We start from the raw sequence: 18309 nt of genomic DNA on the forward strand, positions 1-18309 counted from the left end.
GCACGCCGGATATCGAGCGTGGGGTAGAGCACCGTTGGGGGATTGTGACTTGGTCCGTCCCGATTGATGATTTTACCGCGTATTTGATTGAAACTTATTTGTTATTATCATGATTTGGGCTGATTGCCATATTTGGGCTTCGTGCCAATTATCTGAACTTCGAGGATTTTTATCATTGTTTCCTCACTATTTTGATATACTACTTGAACTCAGTCCTGTTGATTATACTGTTTTACAAACTCAGCCGCTTTAATTGAACTTTGAGACTTAAATGATATTTCCATTGTTGTTTGGGCTGAGCACTACTATTTTATTGATGCCCGAGGGGCTTATGATGTTTTCTGGACTGAGTGAGGCCGAGGGCCATATGTGAGGATATGTTGAGTGATGTGAGGAGGCTTCCAGGACTTGTGAGTGATGTGAGGAGGCTTTCAGGCCTCGTGAGTGATGTGAGGAGGCTTTCAGGCCTCGTGAGTGATGTGAGGAGGCTTTCAGGCCTCGTGAGTGATGTGAGGAGGCTTTCAGGCCTTGTGAGTGATGTGAGGAGGCTTTCAGGCCTTGTGAGTGATGTGAGGAGGCTTTCAGGCCTTGTGAGTGATGTGAGAAAGCTTTCCGGCCTTATGTTATATGCCACGAGGTAGCTTGATATTGCGCTTGGGCCGTAAGGGGCCCCTCCCGGAGTCTGCACACCCCCAGTGAGCGCCGTCGACGATATATGGATCGGGCTGCACGCCGCAGCGAGATGTGGATTGGGCTGCACGCCGCAGCGGTTACTATATGATACTGTTCTGAGAGTGATCTGAGAGAGAGAGCCCGATGGACTAGTACTGTTTTGAGATATTGCCCGAGGGGCGAACTTTTATGTGCTCATCTTGCATAATTACCTGCTTTTTTACCTGTTATACTGCGGTATTTGTGCCCGAGGGGCAGATTTTTTTTCTGTGCTTATCAGCACTAACTGTGTTGAAATCGTTTCGTAACTGTTGAAAGGATCATTTTCAAATGAGATTTAAACTGAGCCAATATATTTCTAAAGATTTCACAGGTTCACTGTTTTCTCAAAGGATTGTACCGTGCTTCTATACAGCATGTTGGCTGCTTTACGTGATTTCTTACTCCTCAGTTGTTATTTACCTTTATTACTCACTGAGTTGGAGTACTCACTTTACTCCCTGCACCTCGTGTGCAGTTGCAGGTATTTATTCACCCGGTAGCGGGTATTGGCTATTTGGAGGCAGAGCTGTTGTAGTCTAGCGAGGTGTCTGCCAGCGTTCGCAGCATCGTTTCTTTCTATGTTATTCATTATTCTTGTTCAGTGTATTTCTAGACTTGCAAATGTAATTACATTCTTATAGATGCTCGTGACTTGTGACACCCCGATTAGGGCTGTGTTGGGTTGTATTTTCGCTAATTAATACTATTAAGTCATATTTAAGTTGTTTAATTATGTTTAACTACTTTTGAAAAGACGAGTTGGGTTAGTTGGCTGGCCTCGTCTTCACGAGAGGCGCCATCACGACTAGTGCGGGGTTTGGGTCGTGACAATATCTATATCTATATCTATCTATCTATATCTTCTGTATTATTATTATTGTATTATAAAAGCACGAATATTTTATGTAAAATGTTGAACGACTAAAATATCCCTAAAACTTTGATTGACTTATTTGCCCTTAAATATTTGTATAATTTAAGAATATAATTGTAATGACCTAATATTGGAATTCTTTTCTGATTTAAACTGCACATACGCATACCCTAAAAAGTTTCCATTAGGATTCATAATCGATAGGATTTATAATTCGGTCAAATTTAAATTTTTCATTAGGACTCGCCACATAATTTACGGGAAATCCGACTATTTATAGGGTTATCATGGACAAACGGCGGGCTGAATTCTTGGAGGAAATTGAACGCTTCAAGGACGCTCTTTGTTTTCACTTTCAGCAATATTTGCTTTGCTATCTTTTTCTAAATGAAGGTTGTGTTTGATTGGGTTGATTCTGCTATTGATAGTATTTTTTTTTTTTTTTTTTTTTTTTTTTTTTTTTTTTTTTTTTTTTTTGTTTTTATTTTGTTTTTGTTTTGTTTTTTTTTTTTCTTTTCTTCTTCTTTTTCTTTTCATCATATCATATTTTCTTTCTTTTTTTTTTTTTTTTTTTTTTTTTTTTTTTTTTTTTTTTTTTTCTTTTCTCTTTTTCCATCATATTTTCTTTTCCTTTTCTTCTTTTTTTTTTCTTTTTTCTTTTCTTTTTTTTTTCTTTTTTCTTTTCTTCTTCTTTTCCGCTGGTACTTCCGGGTTCCAAAGAGGGTGACCAAAGAANTTTTTTTTTTTTTTTTTTTTTTTTTTTTTTGCTTTTAATGCATGTTTTTGGGTTTTATGAATAATGTGGTCATCTTTAGTATGTATGGTTTACATTGGCGGATTCATGATTTTAAAGTCATGAGTGCTTGCCGATAAAAATTCTGAAAGAAGAGGAAAGAGTAGTTTCGTCGTTGACAGCACTCAATATTTATCTAAATATTTTTTGGAATTTTTACCTCCTATAGCAAAGCTTAACACCTTATTTATTTTAAATAAATATCATTTTAAAAATTTATATTCTATAGCTACCTTTTAATATTTATAGCAAAATATCTATTTATGGTTAACTCATACCCTTAAGCCACTATATACGCTAATCATTATTTTTCTCTCTCCTTTTTCAGATTTTTCTCTCACATAATTACCGTATTTGATGTAAACTTCTCTCTCCATGTTCTCTCTCTAATTTGATACATGCCATTATCTTCCCCAGAAAACACGATTCTGCAACTGAAGTTCTCTCTCACCCACGTCGTCTTTTATTTTTTTTATCAATGCATATGTTTCAATCTTGTAATGCTTCTGTAATAGTAATTTGCGAAAGTTAGGCGGCAAAGATGGAAACAAAGTGTTAGACACAAATCGATGGAAAATCTCCATTGAAAGTTAGGCGGCAAAGATGGAAACAAAGTGTTCGTGCCATTCTTCCATTGAAAATCTCCGGCGATCAAAGCAATTTCGTTTCACCGGTTATCGATGGAAACAAAGTGAAAATTCGTCAAAATCTGCTATCAACGAGATGACATTAGGGTTATTCTTGAATAAAGACGACGGAGTTTTGGTGCTAAGCAACTTGAAGAGTCTGTTACCTTTTTTTTCCATTGTATTTCAATGTATCTCGCTGTATTTCATGTATTTCATTGTATTCATTGTCTCGCTATATTCCATGAATGTATTTATTTTTTTCTTAATTAATATAATTTATGTATTCAGATGGCTTTATGTATTCAGAGTTATAATTGAGTTAGTTGAGTTATATTAGGAGTTTATTGTGTTAATTGATTCACTTTCCGTTTAAAATCAGCTGAATAGACCACGATTTGCGCTATTTACGTTACTGTATTCACAATTACATATCGTGAATACAGTCGAATACAGTCGAATACAATATCTGTCTAGCTGTAATCCCCTGTTTCACGCCGTGAATACAGTCGAATACAAAAATTTGTCCAGCTGTAATTCCCTGTTTCACAATGCTACTGTATTCATGAATACAGTAGCTTAAATACATCGAATACACTCTAAAAAACCTGAAAATATAGCTATTGGATGTAATATAGTAAATGGTAGCTACAACTAGCTAATAACCACTAAAACATAGTGGTTTCTGAAAGTTTCTCATATTTTTTTAATTGTCTGTGCAAATTTACTAAATCTGATCAAAGATAATGGGTGCTTGAGCCCAATAAGAGACCATGTAGATCTGCCACTGTCGTTTAGTGTATCTTAATAATGCACTTTAACTGCTTTAGTAAGATTTATGAGATTAGTAAAAAATAATTATGTAATAAATAGTTACTTTTACAAAAGATTGAATTAATCACTTTGATTAAGAACAATTCTTTGGTGTATAGGAAATTAGCCAAGTCACAAACGTTGTTTGCTCTTTAATTACACAATGTAATTCCCTCTGAAGGAGTGTCAACACACGCAATTGCATTGTTGTAACAATTTTTTTTCTGAGCTTGGTAACTTTTATAAGTTCTCTTCTCTTATTATTTCTTTGCTCATATGCATTGTTTCGGAGCTTGAACTTTTATATGTTCTCCTCTCATTATTTCTTTATCTACGTATGCAATTTTAATTTTTCGATGAGATACTTCTTCTTGTACATGTTGGCCAACTTCTACAAGAATATATAAAGGTGACGGTTATGACGAGAAAGGAATAAAGATTAGGCTGATTGCTTGCAAGGATATTTTTATATTTTAGTTTTTCAATTCTATATGTAATATCATTGGTGATTGATACTTATTGAAATTTAAGTGACTTTTATGCTCATCCACATTTTAGTAATTTTAAATTATTCACAGGAATTGATTATAAGTTTAAATTTTCGTAAACTGAAATTTCTTATAGTGTGTTTGATACCAAAATTGAATTGAAAGACAATTTCAAAGTTACAAAATTACTATAATACATTAATAATTAGGAATGTATTTTTATAATACATTTGTATGAAACTCCATACAGACTTGATAGTATGTAACTTAAAATATTGATAACTTATGTATTAGAATTAAAAATCAATATATAGTGACATCAGCAATTAAACATAAAAAAGTAGGTTGTAAAATCTCATTTATAAATTTGAAAATCACAAGTACTTATTTTAAAGTTAAAAAGATTTAGTCTAGATAAGATTTTATTTCATATGGTATTCACCGCTTTAATGATTTTCAATAGTTTATAAGTTAGAGTAAGATTCAGATATTTGAGAAACTTTTGCGATGATTCTAAAAATAAAAATTGAGGCTGCGAAGAGAAGACACTTTCTATTGTTGAGTAATTGAATAATTTTTCTCAAACAATGGTTTTCCTCTTTTTGTTAAGCCAATAAATGATTAATGATATTTAGGTACTTAGTGTAAAAAGTGTTGTTTAGATATATTTTTATACAAGTAATAGTACTGCCTAATTGTTGTTTTTGATGCTTTAGAGAACGTCTTTTCATTTGAAAATTTTGTCACTCAGTAATACAATTATTGAAATATATTTTTTGTTAATTTAATATGAATTTATAAATTTATTTTCTAATCACATAAATTTTTTATTTATTAACGCAGAAAATTACGTGCAACGCACGTAGATAGAAACTAGTACTATATTAAAAGCACGAAAGCCCTTAGCAAAATGTCGTTCACCTTTTTACCCTTTTAAAATAGAGTGCACACTAGACAAAATAGTCATTTAATTATTTTACTAATATTTAGAATTTTGAAGTCAACTAAAATTTTACTTATTAAAGTTTTTCTTATTTGTAAGACTACTTAATATTTTTTAATATTTAGAACATTTATCGATTTTAAATATTTTTCGCATCATGCATTGTTCAGAAACATGTGAAGCTATTTTTATGCCAGTTCAGTCATTTCACCAAGTAACCATCTCTATAACTTCTCCATACTCAACAGCCTCACAGATGTTGCTCAACATGCTTTAAGTATCAATTTTCAGCAAATAACATGGTCATGGACATAACCTCTCTCTTTTTCTTATCATTTTTTTTATTTTTATATATTTATTCTTGGCCTAATTGTATCCTAATAAAGGTAAACTTTCAGCAACTTCAAACGACATAGAATTCCAATCTTGCTGGAAAATCGAAAAAGATAATTTTATGGAAAATCTAAATGTTAGTCTTGTTTTACCTTTTTAAAATAGAGTTCACACTAGACAAAATAAATATTTAATTATTTTCCTAATATTTAGTACTTTGAAGTCAAACTGAAACTTTACTTATTAAAAAAAGGGAAAACTACCCTATATACCTATCTAATCAAAAATATTTACCCGTAATTACCTATTTTAAAAGTAATTACAACAAATGCCTATTCTATTACAACTAATTACCCGTCCATTCAATTCTCCCTTGCGATGGACATATTTAATCTAAGCAGCAAAAGTGTTAATCCTAAAAGGAAGCCAAAGAATAATTAGTTTTTTTCAACAGTGGGTAGTGTTGTTTTTTATTTGTACTCCATAATTTATTTTATCTTCTAAAAGTAAAACAAAAAATAATATGTACTATATAACTAAAGTTTGAATTTTCATGTGTGTTGAAATGTTTGCTGTTGGAGTTTATCGGGTATTGTTCTTTGATTATGATATTAATGCTAATTTTCAAATATTTTATTGTACAAAAATTTATTTCCACCATTGAAGGAGCTTGAAGCTTGAAACACAGAACTTGGTTTGTTTGAGTTTTTAATTGTTTTGATCCGATCCTATATGGGTTTGTTTGGAAAGTTGATTGGAGGTTGTAGATAAAGTTTTAGTCAATTTGGTGGAGATTTTGTAGTAGATTTTAGAAGTTTGGGTTGAAATATAGTTGAACAAGAGAAGAAGACGAATTTGTATTGTATACTCAAATAGTATACAAATATACCATTTTGGTATACAATTCATTCCAACTATATACCCTATTAGTATAGCTATATACTATATTGGTATCATATGCTAGTTGAATCATTTTTTGGTTGTATTAGCTGCATTTATTAGTACAATATTTTATTTTCTTTTAATAATAGTAATATAGTACAATATCTTGAAATACTTTATTATATTAATATGTGGTACGCTATTTTTTTATTTTTCTCTTTATGCATGTGTGTTATGTAATAGTAGTATAGTCATATAGTTGCTGGGAATTAACCAGTAAAACTGTATACCATGTTGGTATAGTTATATAACATATTGGTATCATATGGTAGTTTGAACTTTTTTTTTTGGTTGTCTTGACTGCATTTTAAGTGAATTCTATTCTAAAATTATTTATATGAACGTGATTTGCAGTGCTGGAATTTTCTTGTGCTGATATGGATTATGTAATAGTTTTTTATAATTATAGGCAATTATTGGAACGACCCATACAACTATATACCATGTTCGTATATGGAATGAGCAAGTTGCTTTGCGAATATTTAGCTTGCAATGCGAGCATGTAATTTTCTCATACTATTATTGTATCCTTTAATGTTTTGGTACAGTAGTATAGCCATAGATAGTTGTAGCAATATTCTAGAGCAATCATATACTCTGTTAGTATACATGTATACCATATTGGTATCATATGGTACTAGAAGTCTTTTTTGCTACTTACATTTTTATTGTATTTTTCAATATTTTATTATTATTTCTATTCTAACTAGTATATATGGAGATTTAGTGGCCGGAGATTATGTTTTCTTACTCCATCACTGGTTGGTGTTACTGCTAATGGTAGAGTATGTACTGATATTTATAGGGAAGGAGATCAAGGTTTGCATGGCAATCACGTGAAATTAGAAAAGGAACAAGAAATAAAGAAAAAAAATAAAAATAAAAAAAGTAAAGAAGGAGTCAAATTTGAGTGTGAAATAAGTCGTGGTAAAAATAACAATAATACGATTTAGGCAAAAATAAATGAATAAAAGAGAAAAAATAAAAAAATAGGAAGAAAAAGAGAAAAAAGAAAAGGAGAAAAGAAAGAAAAAAAAGAAAAAAAGAAAAGAAACATAGAAATAAAAAAGAATTGGAGAATAAAGAAAAAAAATTCCCCACAAAAACTAATATGGGTAGGAAATATAATTAGTTTATGGGTAGAAAACAAATAGGTAGGCAAGGATAAATAGTTTTGTTTTTGTGGGTAACTGTGTCAAACTCCCTAAAATTTTCCTTATTTGAGGGACTACATAAAAATTCCTACTTTAGGACATCAAAATCAATTAAGTTTACCTTATATTCAAACAATTTGATTTATTCTGCGTACATAAAAACAACGAACGCATTTGAGAAAGCATTTCAAAGATCACTTTTTCTCCAATAAAATATTTAAACTATCATATACACATCAGTTTATATAGTTATTTACTTGAAAATATACTTATACCATTAAGTGTAATTCATGTTTTTAACTACTTTTTACTTTGATCCATTCTAACCATTTAAAAATCATAAGTACTGTACAAAACTTAAAACCCAAGTTTTGAAATAATGCGGGACACTATCTGAAAAAATAATAAAGAATATAAATATACAAAGTATTGTAGTTGAAAAATAAGGTAAAATACTCTTAACTTAATCACTGGAAACTATAATATAATTATTTATTTAAAATTTAAAACTTTTAAATTAGTTACAAATTTAGTTATTAAATAACACTTTATTTAAATTATGTAGGAAATCCTAATATTTAGAATTTTAAATCAATTAATATTTTACTTAAATAAAGTATTTACTTATTTGAAGTGTGTACTAAAACTATAATACCTTCCATGTTAATATTTTTTTAATATTTAGAACTTTGAAATCAACAAAAAAATTATTTATCAAACTTTTGTATAATATGGTAAAATTAAAAAATAGCCAGTCGGCTGATGCCCCTTTCTATCAACTAAAATAAATAAATAAATAAAAACTTTTTTCTATATGTTGCCTTATCTTATGCAAATATCCATCAGAAAATTATCATAATCTCGTCCTTCTTTACCCAAAAAATATTTCGATCTACATTCGGTAATAATTATTGAAAAAGAATCTCCATTAACAACCAACAAAATTAGAAAATAATTATCATCAGAAGGAGGAAGGAAGAACAAATGTACCAATTGCAACTCTTAAATACCATTATTTTCTTCTTTATCTTTGCCACCTCCATTAGCCACAAGTGTATAAACTATGTAATCATATGTTCAGTGCATATTTCGTGTATATTCCTAAATTATGCACTGAATATACATTAATTATATATTATACACATATTATACAAAGTGTATATCACTGTTATACAATGTTAATTTCGCTGTTACACAATGTTTATTTTTAAACTCAGTGCAAAAAGTCTTAATTTTTTAATTCGACATAAGTCTCCCACAACTTTTGAAACTCGAACGTGTAAAATAATTTTTTGACCTTATTTGAAATCAAGAGGAAAATGGGGGGAAAGTGGGGTAATTCGTGGGCAGAGAGTGGCCATAACCGCCTTTAACCGTCACTATCTCAAGGAAAGATAAAATGAGCATAGAATTTGCAGACATAAAACATCAACACAGTTAAGGATTTTTTGGAGTTTAGTATGGAAGGAAGAAGATCATCAACTTCATCTTCGTACAATCGTAGTCGTTATCAGTTTGAAGATAATGAGGATGAAATAAAGAAAGGACCATGGAAAGCAGAAGAAGATCAAGTGTTGTTAAATCATGTGAAGAAATATGGTCCAAGAGATTGGAGCTCCATTCGATCCAAAGGTCTTTTGCAACGTACTGGAAAATCTTGTCGTCTTCGTTGGGTCAATAAACTTCGACCCAACTTAAAGAAGTAATATCTTATAATTACTGATCAGCCTTTGGTTTTTTCTTTGTCAAGTGTTTTTTAAGGTGGTAATAGGCAGTGACGGGTCTAACATATTGAATATATATATTTCAGAACCGACATTAATTTTAATCTATAAATCCGTCACGCTCCAATTCTGAATCCGCTACTGGGAACATAGGGTTCGTTACTTTGTTACATTGCATTTAATGCAGTTTAAGACAGGTTTTTGGTTTTATTTCTTCTTTTTCTTTTTTTTCCTTTTTTGTTTCCTACTATGATTTACAAAATCTGAGAATTTTTTTATGGAATTTTGTTACATGTTGAGGACTATTCTTGGTGGTTCTTGTTCTCTTAACTAGTATATGTTCCTTTCTGAAGAATTATAGTTAATCAAAAACATTTGATAGTGCTGATGATTCTGCTTGCATGCGTTATGTTGTTTCTTATACCTATTGAATATATACGAAGTGGAATTGTAGAAATTTAAATGCAAACACACTGCACTTTGAAAATTATGACTTTTCAAATTTTAATATTTGTTGAAATTATCCCACTAAATTCTTTGTCTTTTTCTTTTCTTTCACTTTTTGGTGAAAAGTGGAGTGAAGTTTTCAGCGGAGGAGGAGACGACAGTGATTGAACTTCAGGCACAATATGGGAACAAATGGGCAAGAATTGCAACATATTTGCCGGGGAGAACTGACAATGATGTTAAGAATTTTTGGAGTAGTCGACAGAAGAGATTGGCTAGGATTTTGCGAGCATCAGCACCACAACCTGCAAAGCCACAGAACAACGACAACAACAACAATAACAACGATAGCCAAAATGATGTTTTTCAAGATTCTCCTCCAATAGAGGTAACTGCAAATAAATTTTATTCCATGTAACTTTGACCATTTTCCGATTTGTGCATGTCATCCTTCTATGTGTGTCCTTGTGATAAATCTTCTCTTACCTTCATGGACCTTGTACCCAATGATTGTCTACTCGACTAAGATGCCAAAGAAAGAAAATGTTGTTACTGTGGAGACGATTAAAAAACACGTATATTGTAATGGATTTAATCCCTATATATAGACATCGTAAAGAATTTTTACATTTTTAATGTATTTTACTAACATGTTACTTGACTTGTTTTTCCAACAAATCTCACTTTTTATATACAGTTACTTGTAATTGTCTTTTAAGTGACCTGATAATGAATTTTTTTTAGAAGCTGAACTCTATTTTAAAGACTTCTTCTACCAAGAATAATTGTTTAATGACCTTTAATTGTAATTTCTCTTCTCCTCTCAGCTTGTGTATATATGACTTCTTTTTTTTGAATTTTCAGGCACCAAAATTCAGCTCATCAACAGATCAAGAAGAATCTTTATCCAAGTCACAATCATGTTCATCTTCCTATATTGATAACTCTCATAACATGATCAACATGGTCCCATTGGCAGAGCTAGTGAATCCAAATTCCATTGCTTTTGAATCAAACCTGCTTCAACTTGATTTCACTCCAAATGACGAGAAACTTGGAATAGAATCATCACATATTCAAACTGACTTTGCTCTGCCTTTGGAAAATCAAGAATTCAACATGCCTAACTTCATTGATGTGTTTGGACAGTTCAATGGTTCTGAATTAGATAATTTGCAAGTCCCATTTGTAGAGAGATCATGTTGTGACAATATTGTGATGAGAGAGATTGACAAGCCACTTACTCCGGATAGCTTCATTGATGATTTTCCTTTGGATATGTTTGATCATATTGAACCTCTGCCTAGTCCGTCTGAGTGGTGATTTAGTCATAATTTGTTGCTAACTGTAGCTGCTGATTACTATTTAGTTTTCTTTAATTTGTGGAAAGACTACCATGGCAAGCCCATTATTTGTAAAAGAATATTTGATTTAGGATTGAAATGTTTCATTCAAATGTTCGTTTGGTGCTTTATCTACTTTCTTATGATGGTATGATGCAAGATATTGCTTTCGGTTGAAGTGTTTCATTTCATGGAAAATTATTTAAACAAGTTTTAATACCCTAAAACTCCCCTAAACTATCACATTTTTGTAAGTTTTCTATGATAGTTGTCCTCAAGACCCTTAAACTATATTTTCCTTTATAGTGAAATACCCTCGTTGTATTTATGATAATGTGTGTGTTAGTGCTCCAAATTATCAAAAACAATTTCCATGTGGCAATTTACGTGTGAGATAATTAATTAGCTTAATCTAAAAATTGACTTATTTATTTATTTTAAATAATAATCAAATATTATTAGAGGGGTAAATATTCACCCGGTTGAAAAAAAAAGAGGTAGGGTAAAATCATTTCCATCAATTCTCCTCTCTTCCGATGATGGATACTCAGTAGCTATTTGCTCTATTAAGCTCCGACGTAATCTTGATTTTCCCAAATAAACCTCTATTGCTCAATCTTATTTTGTTTATGATCGAGATTTTTTTTTGGGTTGGGGGGGGGGGGGGTAGGTTTGCTGAAAAATCTAGGGTTCATTGGAGTTCTGATTGAGTGAAGTTTTTTGGTAAAACTCGAGCTACTTTGTATAAGCATGAGGGCGCATATTTTGTATTGGGAGAGAAGTAAGAATCCCGTAAAAAAAGAATTAACGAGTAATTGGGTGAAAACACAAGAAACTAGTGGCTTGGAAGATAATAAAAGAGAGCAATATGGACTATTTGCTGTCAGTAATCTTGAAGAAAGTGGGATCAGAAAACACATACATTGAGAATAATAATTGAACATTCTGATGAGAATTAATGTCAAAGTTCCCCTGTTAATTCATCTAGTATTCACAAACTTTATTACATTCCCCTCAAAGATAAAGCAAACTCTAAGGTTTCTTGGATTTTATCAAAGGCGATACTACTGACACTATTGAAGTTTTGAATTCCTACATGCCACGTGAAGGTAGATTATATTCGGGATGAAAGATAGGACTTAGACCAGCGATATATCTGGAATGTGTTTGATACTTCAGTGGCTCTATCTTTTCATAATCAATCAGAATTTAGCACTTGAGAATGGCTGCCACCTCGGGGATAAGACATTCTTAATTTGAAATTTGAATCATTAAGATCTATTTTCCTACTTTACATATATACTTTTGGTTTGTTATCTTGATTCGTTTATGACATGATGATACCTGATGAATAATATGTATGAGGTTTCTGCTTGCCCTCCTTGTTTTACCTTTCTTTTTTATCTCATAATATAATATAATGCCCCATTCACTTGCTAAGAGAAAGAAAGGAATAAAGTCAACTTTTTATCCAGAATTAAACTATGAGGCTCCATTTCTAAAAGTTTAACCTATCGATTCAATAAGTACTTGTACTATATAATGGCAAAGGTGGAGCTGTGCACTTCAAGTGTTTATTTGGAAAAGCTCTTTACAAAATTCTTTACATTGTAGCTCATCAGTGAGCAGAATTTGCCTTGATTCTTTCATTACTCGAGCTTGTTTAAGTAATTTTCAAACAGCTTTGGTTTAAGCTGAATTTAAAGTTAAGTCTTAGTTAGACTTTAGGACTTGGACCAGCAGAAAGAATAGGAAAATGTTTATGATTTGTCTTACTTCTTTCAGTATGCATTGTGTAGAGAGGGACAAAGGGAAGAGCTTTTGAAATGGTCAAAAAACGTGATCTTCTTTTCAGGCCATGTATGATCAATCTGTTACTTGTTTTCAGGGTTGATATAGTCTGCAAAATTCAAATAATGGGACAATCTTGCAACAAGAAAGAAGGCTAATGAGGTGTTTGGCCAAGCTTTTGGAAGGAAAAAAAGTGCTTTTGAGGAGAAGCAGAAGCAGTTTGGGAGAAGCAGAAAAAGTAGCTTCTCTCCAAAAGTACTTTTTTGAGAAGCACTTTTGAGAAAAATACACTTAGAAGCAGTTTTTTAAAGCTTGGCCAAACACTAATTGCTGCTCAGAAGTGTTTTTCAAACTAATTAGCCAAACACAAACTGCTTCTTACCAAAAGTACTTTTGAGAAAAGCACTTCTCAAAATAATCTGATTTTTGCAGCTTGGCCAAACGGGCTATAAGAAAGATGCACTTAGTGATACTTTGGGTTTTTTGTTGAAAATGTATTTCACAAGCGACCAAACAAAGAAAAAATTTGCCCAAAAAACCCACCGAAGTCGGTCGGTATCTTAATTATGCAATTACAAAATGCGCCGTCTAAGAATCGAACCGGGGTCTGTACTGTGGCAGCCTACTATTCTACCACTAGACTATTAGTACATTTTGGTTTAAGACTATCTTTTATTTTGTTTGTATTTTTTAATTGTATTTTCACACGAAATTAACCGACCGACCGATTTCGGTCGGTTTTTTAAAATGACCGACTTAAATAACCAAACGAATTCGGTCGGTTTTTTGAATATTAATTTTAATTTATTTTATATAAAAAAACAACCAAAGTTGGTCGGTTTCTTAAAAAATAAATTTCGCGGGACGCCACAATAGTTTTTCGCATTTTTGCTCCAAAACAGACGACCGAAGTTGGTCGGTTTCCTAAAAAAAATTAAAAAATAAAATATTTTAAAATACCAACAGAAGTCGGTCGGTTTGCCGCGGTCGATTTTGACTGAACTTCTAGTTGTGAGAACTGAAATTTTAGATTGGTTGTTCAAAAGGCATCATTTATTCTTATTTCTCTTTTTGGACATATTTTGTAAAGAAAGACAACCTTCCACATTAATATGGAGCAGGGGTGGATTTATATGGGAGATTATGGGGCATGTGAACCCATGGTCTCTTCGTAAAATAAAATATTTTATGTATATATTTTCTAAAATTTGTATAATATTAATTATTGGTACTTATGCTTCAAGAAGGATGAATGGTGCACTTGAAATCCTAGATCCGCCTCTGATATAGAGCACAGTTCAAAACGACAGTTGAAATAAAAAACTACCTAACATGTTGGGCATCGTCATCACCACAGTTGAGATAAAAATTACCTAACATGTTTGGGTTGAAATAAAAATTACCTAACATGTTTGGCCTATGCATATGTGACGACCCGGCCGGTCGTCTCATGAGTTACCGTTCTGTTTCCCCTCATTTCTGCTTCTATTTGCTTTGTTTATTGGTTCTATAGGTGACCGGGTTGGTTGGCCTGGGTTCGGAAAGATTTTGAGAAGGTTTGAGATACTTAGTCTCTTTTAAGAAAGCTTAAGTTCGAAAAGTCAACCGGATGTTGACTTATGTGTTAGAGGACTCGGATATGAGTTCCGATGGTTCGGATAGCTTCGGGAGATGATTTGGGACTTAGGAGCGTGATCCGAATGTGTTTTGGAGGTCCGGAGTAGATTTAGGCTTGAATTGGCGGAATTGAGTTTTTGGCGTTTTCCGGTTGATAGGTGAGATTTTGATATAGGGGTCGAAATGGAATTCCGGAAGTTGCAGTAGCTCCGTTATTTCATTTGGGATGTGTGTGCAAAATTTCAGGTCATTTGGACGTGGTTTGGTCGGATTTTTTATCAAAAGCGTAATTTAGAAGATTTTGGAATTCTTAGGCTTGAATCCGATGCAAATTTGGTGTTTTAATCTGATTTTGAGTGTTCCGAAGGTTGGAACAAGTTTGAATGATATTATGGGATAGGTTGTCATGTTTGGTTGAGTTCCTGAGGGCCTCAGGTGAGTTTCGGGTGGTTAAACGGACCAATTGCATGTTTGAGAAATTGCAGATTTGGCTTCTGTTCTGTTGCCGACTTTTGTTCTCTGCGATCGCGTAGAGAGCTCGCGATCGTGTAGGTCTGTCGAGGGCAGCTGGAAATTTGTCTTATGCGATCGCCAATTTGTGTCTGCGATCGCGAAGGTCTGTGGAGTTGGCTATCGCGACCGCGTGGCTAAGGTCGCGATCGCGAAGAAGGATTTGGTGCAGTCGTGAGGTGAAGGACTTTTAATTCTCTACGCGATCGCGTAGTGTTGGCCGCGTTCGCATTGTTTGGTATGTTTGTTATCCGCGATCGCGACTGTGTTTCTGCGATCGCGTAAGGTTAAGTGGGGGCAATCACCATTTGTGCTTCGCGATATCGAGGCTATTTCCGCGATCGCAGTGAAGTAAATTTAATAGCTGGGCAGAATGTTTAATAGTCCTGTTCTGCGACTTTGAACCCAATTTCCACCATTTTAACACGAATTTGAGAGCTTTGGGCGAGTTTGAAGAGAGAATTCAAGGGGAACTCATTGAGGTAAGAATTTTGGACCTAAAAACTCGATTCTATGGTATTAATGCATGGATTAGGGCTGTAATTAAAGGTAAAATTAGAGAAACTAGGGCTTAGAAACCTAGGCCTTTGGTTGAGTATTTGGAAGACCATTTGTGGTCGGATTTTGGAACTTTTTACATGTACGAACTCGTGGGGAGATAAGGAATCTAATGATGTGAATTTTATCGAATTCCGAGATATGGGCCCGGGGGTCGGGTTTTGGTAATTTCGGAAATTTTAATGTTTTTCGATTATTTTCGAGTGGGCTTCGTCCCTTTAGCATAATTTAATAGTTACGTTCTGATTTTGGTAAATTCGGAGCATCCGGAGATCGATTCGAAGGGCAAAGGCATTGCGAGCTAGATTTCGGGCCGGATTGAGGTGAGTAATGATTTTAAATGCTGTCCTGAGGGTATGAAACCCTGGATTACACAACATTCGACTGTGTTGAGGTGACGCACACGCTAGATGACGAGCGTGGGGTCGTGCGCCGTTGGGGATTATGACTTAGTCCATCCCGAATGACTGTTTTACTGCGTATTTGATAATTAATTGTTTGATATTGTCATGTTTTGGGCTAAATGCCATATTTGGGCTTTGTGCCAACTGTTTGAACCCTTAGGGGATTTTTACTGATATTTTCCTCACTATTTGATTTCATACTTGTGCTCAGTCATGCCATATTTTACTGTTTCAAAAACTCAGCTTAGTTATTCTGTTTTAAACACCTTAGATGATATTTTTTTTAAAGATGCTTTGAGCTGAGCTTCATATTTTACTGTTGCCCGAGGGGCTTTTGAGATTCTGACTGAGTAAGGCCGAGGGCTTGTATTGTGAGGATACTTTTGGGTCGGGCTGCACGCCGCAGCAGCGGTATACTAATTATGATAATAAGGTCGAGGGCCTGAGATTGTACGCCACGAGGTGGCTTGAGATTGATATAAGGCCGAGAGCCTGTTTATGATGCCACGAGATGACTTGATATTGCGCTTGGGCCGTAAGTGGCCCCTCCCGAAGTCTGCACTCCCCCAATGAGCGCGGGTACTCATTGTGATATGAGATATAGCCCGAGGGGCTGATTCTGTGGTTTGTGCCCGAGGGGCAGTTCTGATGTGTTTACCTTATTAGTTGTTTTTTTTCCTGTATATTGTTTGACTGTTTAAAAGGTGTTTATGAGATTTCACTGCTCAATTATATTTACTGATTTTGTTATGCCTCTTATAGCTAAATGTTGTGTTTAACGTGATTTTATATCGCTCAGTCTTCATTTATTTTTATTACTCACTGAGTTGGAGTACTCATTTTACTCCCTGCACCCTTGTGTGCAGATTCGGGCGCTACAGGTCCTGCTACTGAGGGTTGATAGTTCCAGCAGATCTTCGGAGATTTACTAGGTAGCTGCTTGGCGATTCGCAGCCCAGTGCATTCTCCCTCTATCTTAGTTCTTTTGATTCAGTTATGTAGTAGTGGAGTAGACTTTCAGACTTGTAGTATTATTTTAGATGCTCATGACTGGTGACACCCCGATGTCGGACTGTGTTGGTTTTTATTTCCGCAAGTTAAACTGTTAAAAATGCTTATTTTGGGATTTTATTTCTGATTACAGACATAGTAGTTATTATTTTTAATTACTTAAAGTGAATTGGTAGTGTGTCGGCTGGCCTTGTCTCATCGAGAGGCGCCATCACGACCGGGTTGGATTTAGGGTCGTGACAGCATAGCACGAGCATTCTTATCTAGTACTAGTAATATATATGCATGCATTATGTGGACAACTTTCAAAGAATTGTGAAAAATTATGAAGAATTAATCTAAATAATCGTTCACTCATTGCTTAAATTAAAAATAATCGGTAAAATTCCTCTTTTGCCTTTTTTTAATGCGAAAGAGCTCCTAATACTACATTAATATCATTTTCGGAAAACATAATTAGGGTTGGAAATGTTCCAAGTGTAGATAGAATCATCATGACTAGATAGAAAGCAGGGTATATGTTGAAGGAGTTTCCACGATAGTATATCAAAAGATCTTATTAAATTCTTTACCCTGTTTTGCTTAGGATATTTATGGTTTACATGAAAAAGAAGAAAGAAAGAAAATAATTAGAATGATAGTCTTGGGTATGAAAAGTTATTACTGGCGGCTAGGCTAAATTAGAGGTACAACTGTCAATATAGGCGGGACTGGGCTAGCCCACCATTTTAATGGGCCTTATAATGGTCAGCCCATCCCAGCTTTATGTGGGCTGCGGGTCCCCACGGGCCGGCCCATTATTTTTTTAAATATAATTTACATTTTTTCTTTAAGTTCTAACCTAAAAAGATAAATATATAAAAGTTAAAAAAATCTTATTGGAAAAATTTCACAAAACTTAATAACTTTTTATACTGTTCCAATATATGATAAACACTAAAAAAAGTAAAAGACAAGACTAATATTTCGTTCACTAAAAGTCAAAACTCAAAATAAACTATTCAGCAGAACATCCATTATGCTTACGGGATATCCAACACATCATCTTCATCAAACATATTTGAATCCGCTTGTGAGAGGTTGTCTTAATATCTTCACTTTCATCTACATCTACATCTACAATTCGTATGCAATATTAATTAATTAAATATTAAGAATAATTAAATTTTTAAAACTAACTAACGTTTTAAGACTTTGATCTTTTAATATGATAAGCTTAATAAA

At 33.4% G+C, this 18309-nt stretch overlaps 1 protein-coding gene across 1 annotated transcript; it reads left to right on the forward strand.

Moving 5' to 3' along the window:
- Positions 1-9129: 9129 nt before the first annotated feature.
- Positions 9130-11281, forward strand: LOC109239631 (transcription factor MYB57-like). The gene is made up of 3 exons (XM_019406219.1): positions 9130-9382; positions 9978-10239; positions 10716-11281. Exons 1-3 carry the CDS (start codon positions 9141-9143, stop codon positions 11172-11174), a joined length of 963 nt encoding a protein of 320 aa, XP_019261764.1. The 5' UTR covers positions 9130-9140; the 3' UTR covers positions 11175-11281.
- Positions 11282-18309: the final 7028 nt, after the last annotated feature.

The sequence above is a fragment of the Nicotiana attenuata genome, unplaced genomic scaffold (genome assembly GCF_001879085.1).
Source record: "Nicotiana attenuata strain UT unplaced genomic scaffold, NIATTr2, whole genome shotgun sequence".
In the NCBI taxonomy this organism is placed as follows: Eukaryota; Viridiplantae; Streptophyta; class Magnoliopsida; order Solanales; family Solanaceae; genus Nicotiana; species Nicotiana attenuata.